The sequence below is a fragment of the Odontomachus brunneus genome, unplaced genomic scaffold (assembly GCF_010583005.1).
Source record: "Odontomachus brunneus isolate Ranch 3 - 2012 unplaced genomic scaffold, Obru_v1 Obru_scaffold_392, whole genome shotgun sequence".
Lineage (NCBI taxonomy): Eukaryota > Metazoa > Arthropoda > Insecta > Hymenoptera > Formicidae > Odontomachus > Odontomachus brunneus.
The window spans coordinates 43999-48434 of NW_022639842.1; the positions used below are offsets into that span (position 1 = coordinate 43999).

Genomic DNA, 4436 nt, shown 5'->3' on the forward strand with positions numbered 1-4436 from the left:
TGGCACCTACTTCGTTGTCGATCTTCGTCAGCTGTTGAGAGTCTCCTTGCACCTCTCTGTCCCGCGTCTAGCAGCGTGCTGTAAACAAACATCGCCAGCGGCAGCCGAAATCGGAACGGTAACACGTTCTTATGTACTAGAGTTAAAGTGCCGTTATCCACGTACCATTTAAACGGCGACTTTCCTTGAGACCGATGACGTATCTTCTTTCTTCCGGGTCTTTCGGTATCCTGTGGTTTCCTCCCTTCGTGGTTGGCGAAGTGAGGTAGGGCACATTTTCTTGGGACGCGCTGACCATCTCACTTGCGGGACCGCATTCGCTTTGACACTAAACCCCCCTTTTACGCTTGTTTGCTATGACCGCGAAAAGCTGTCGACGTTAATCACGAAAGAGAATCCGGGCGCCCTATGCATCCCCTTTTCCTGTATGCGCGAAATCCTATGAGAGGAGCTCTCTCGCCCTTGTGACGGGCGCCCTTCGGCTGCGACGTCACAATCTATAAATTGTATTAATGGCCGTGAAAGCCTTAAATCTAATATACAGGAACATCGTTTGGGGAAGAACCATGATTTTAATTGGGATCATGTTAAAGTTTTACATGAGGAACGCTTTTACTTAAAACGCTTGATCTCAGAAATGATTTTCATCAAATTGCAGAAGCAAGGTCTTAACTCACAAAAGGATACCAAATATTTGGGCACCAGCTACTGCGGCTTGTTATGAAAATAAATTTTGTTTTGGTTTCTTTCTCTTCCATTAGTCGTTTCCGCAATGTTAATGCTAGGCATATAAATCTGTAATTATTTGTATTTTGAAGACGTGGCGATGTTATCGTTGACAGAATCGGTTTAATTTTAGCTGAACTTTTTTTTTATATAAGGCTGGGGAAATGCATTACGCACACCCCCGGGGGTTAACGACCCCCCCGGGAGGTAGTGTGGGACTCTCCACCTCCACCGGAGCAATTGGCGGGGGGGGGGGCTACCCACTGCCGGGTTTCTTCCTCAGCGGCCGTAACGATGGCGCCCCGGGAAGCTTTTCGCATCTTTCCGGGGCGCCCCCAGGGGCACAGTCCTTCCATTCTCGAGCCGGAGAGTAGGTGTCGCCCGGAATGACGACACCAACGACCCCCCTCCTATCCGCTCCATGAAGGTGCGGTGGGAGGGTATACTCTCACCGGCCGTATCCGTCGCATAGCCGCGCGACGCGAGACCCCACGCCGCACGGCCCGTTCCCTCTTGGGGAGGAGCGGAGCCGGTTCGCCACCCGGTCACCCGCCCCTTATGCCATGAGTCCTGGCCGACTTACAGAGGGGAGGACCAGGCTTGCGTCGGCCCCTCCCCCCTCGCGGTCAGGATTCTCCTATCCCGGGAGAGGGGGAAGGCGGCTGCGAGTGCGCCCGCAATGGCCCCCACCAAAGGAAGAGCGCGTACCGCCGTCGCCCCACCCCCTCGCCCCCGTCAGTTGCTCTAGGCGCCGCCTGTCGCGGACGGAGAGACTGGAGCCGCCGCCTGCGGGTTTCTAGTACCCTAGCGGCGGCGGCCTCCCTCTTCTGGCGTCTCTCTTCGCGCCACCTCCTCCTTTGAGGAGGCGGCCCGACGGGCGCAACTGGCGCGGCTCCAGGGGAGGGTAAGATAGCCCTCCTTCCCAGTGCCCGTTGGTGTGCCGGCCGAAGGCGGGGGGCGCGGCGTGTTTACCGCCCCCCCACAACCGTTTCCCTCCTTCTGGCCCTCTCCTGTTCCTCCTTCTGCGACATGAATTCTTCGCAGAAGGAGGTAACAGATGACCAGGCCTTTTATCCCTTTAATATGGCCCTGATAAGGGCCGGGGGCGAGAGGTCCGCTCCCACCACGCTTGTGAGGACACGGCGCTGTCTATCCCACGCCGGGCATACGCCCAGCGTGTGCTGCGCCGTGTCCTCAGCCGCGCTGCAGTGGTGGCAGCGGCTGGTGCACTCCTTCCGGACGACTCTATGCAGGTACTCACCGAAGCAGCCGTGGCCGGTGAGCACCTGCGGCGTTTGGAATGTGAGATCTTCGTGTGCCCTGCCTACCGACTTTTGTAGGCAGGGCCGGATGGCGTCGGCGACCCTCTTCCCAGAGCGGCCCGTCGTCCCCTCCAGCTGCATCTTCCAGCGGAGGAAGAGGCGTTGACGGGCCTGCTCCCTAGCGAAGGCTGTAGCCCTGGCAAGTCCTGTCCCGTTTTTGTTCCCCTGGCGGAGCTCCTCAGTACGCCGATAGTTTTCGGCGTACATCATAGCAAGGAACTCTACCGAAGGGATCCCTGCCAGGGCCGTGGCGGCCGCGTGCGATGTAGTCCTATAAGCTCGGTCGAGGCAAGTGGCCATAAACCTCTGGGCCCGACGGACCATTTGTTGAATCCGCCGGGACCCGGCCATCTCCCCCGCCCAGATCGGGGCCCCATACAAAGCCACCGAATGGACCACGTTCGCAAACAGCCGCCTAGCCCGTCTTTTCGGGCCGCCGACGTTGGGCAGGAGGGCACCTTACGCACCCGCCATCCTGCACAGCTTGGAGGTTAACACCACAAAATGTATCTCAAACCCCTAAGTGCCATCCAGAGTGAGCCCGAGGTACTTTATCTCGGTACCCACCCTCACGGAGATCCCGCCAATCCGGAGCTTTAATCGAGGTGGTCTCCCCTTTTTCCTGTCATGAAAGAACAAAGCTTCCGTTTTCGGGGGAGACACCTCAAAACCCATGCTCAGAATGGAGTGCACCACCTGGTCGAGGGCCAGTTGCCCCATGTCCCTGGCCTGTTTCCAACCCCGTCCTCCGGCCACCACTAATGTGTCGTCCGCACAGCAGACGACGTGGCAGCCGGGGGGAGGGAGGACCTGGTTGTATGCGATGTTCTACAGAAGAGGGCCGATTACTGACCCCTGCGGAACACTGCAATACACTCCCCTTCCGCATTGGAGTTCCGCTTTATTGCGGAACTCCAAGCGCCTGCCCCGGAAATAGTCCCTTATTATGTGGACCAAGTAGGGCGGGAACCCAAAGTGGGCTATTCCCACCTCTACCTGGTCCCTGGGGAGGGTATTAAAGGCATTGGCTATATTAACTGATATAGCTAACGCCACCCTCCCCTTTCTCATGATGGCCTCCGAGAGGGACCTGACGCGCTTAATCGCGTCCACAGTCGATTGGCCTTCTCGGAAGCCATACTGCACGTTATCCAGCGCGGGACTATTCCAGGACAGGTGCTGGACGAGGCGGTCTTGTATGATTCTTTCGAACATTTTGCCCGCCTCGTCCAACAGACACAACGGAAGAGGTGTATGCGGAAGGGGTGTCCTCCGGCTTGCCTTCCTTGCGTAAGAGAGCCAGTCTGGCCCTCTTCCACGGGGCCGGAAACAGGCTAGCTTCGAGGCAGAGGGTGAAGAGTCGCCTAAAGTGGTCCTCCAGCCTCCCCTCCTCGGCCAAAGCCAATGCCCATATTCGGCCCGGGAAGCCGTCAGGGTCCGGCACATCTCCGCCGACCACCAATAGGCGGTCCTGCGGGCTGGGGGGGGCGGGGGACGAGGACCGGGGCATGGACGCATCGCACGCGTTTTGCATCATGCCCCGGATCCTCATAACTTCCCCCCTCAATGGACTCGCGGGACCCGATTACGGGCCCCGCTTCGTCCCAATTGGCCGCGCAGATGGCGGCAACAAACTTGTCGCGGTCGAACGAGGTTAGCGCCCACCTTGGCGGTCGGGTCGCCCCGCTGCTGCGCCTTGAGAGCACCCCTCCCGAGAGGTGACGACGATGCGGAGCTCTATGTACCGGTGATCAGATCCAGTCTCCGCCTCAGTCCCCACCCTCCATCCCTGAACTTGTCAGGCGGCCGCGGGGGAGGTCCACGTCAGATCGACGATGGACTCCCCCTGCCATCCGACGAAGGTGTTCCCCCGCCCTCTGTTTTGTAAGCTGAGGCCGGTGGACGCAGCCCACTCCGCGCAGGTCCACGCCGCGGGGGCACGTCCCCAAGGAACCCCACACCGTGTTGTGGGCGTTGAAGTCCCCGGAGACAATGACCGGCCTAGGAAAGCGCTTCATTATGAGCGCCTCCAGCCGGTTCAACAGTGCCCCAAATTTAGGGCGGGGCATAGCACCGGATCTCATCTGTGGGCCCCCACTTGACCGCGACGTAGCCGTCCCCCCCCCCCCATAAGCTTTATCGGGGGAAGTCGCGTCCAATCCCCCAAAGATCGCCACCGAGTACCTACCCCTCTGGCCCCTGGCATCCCCCAGAATGTAGGACGATTGCTCCGGGACCGAGTAGGGATCGGCGGCGACCCCAATCCCAGCGCCGCGCTCGCGCAGCCCCTGGACAAACAGGTACTGAAACGCCCGAGCGCGGCGTAAGTTGGCCTGCAGGAGAAGTGCACCTATTGTGATGGTACACACTCCCTCTCCTCCAGGCCAA

The 4436-nt window shown here is 59.4% G+C and overlaps 1 protein-coding gene across 1 annotated transcript; it reads right to left on the minus strand.

The window, feature by feature from the left end:
• Positions 1-1796: 1796 nt before the first annotated feature.
• LOC116853629 lies at positions 1797-2399 on the minus strand. The gene has a single exon (XM_032834764.1). The coding sequence runs from the start codon at positions 2397-2399 to the stop codon at positions 1797-1799; it is 603 nt and encodes a 200-aa protein (XP_032690655.1).
• Positions 2400-4436: the final 2037 nt, after the last annotated feature.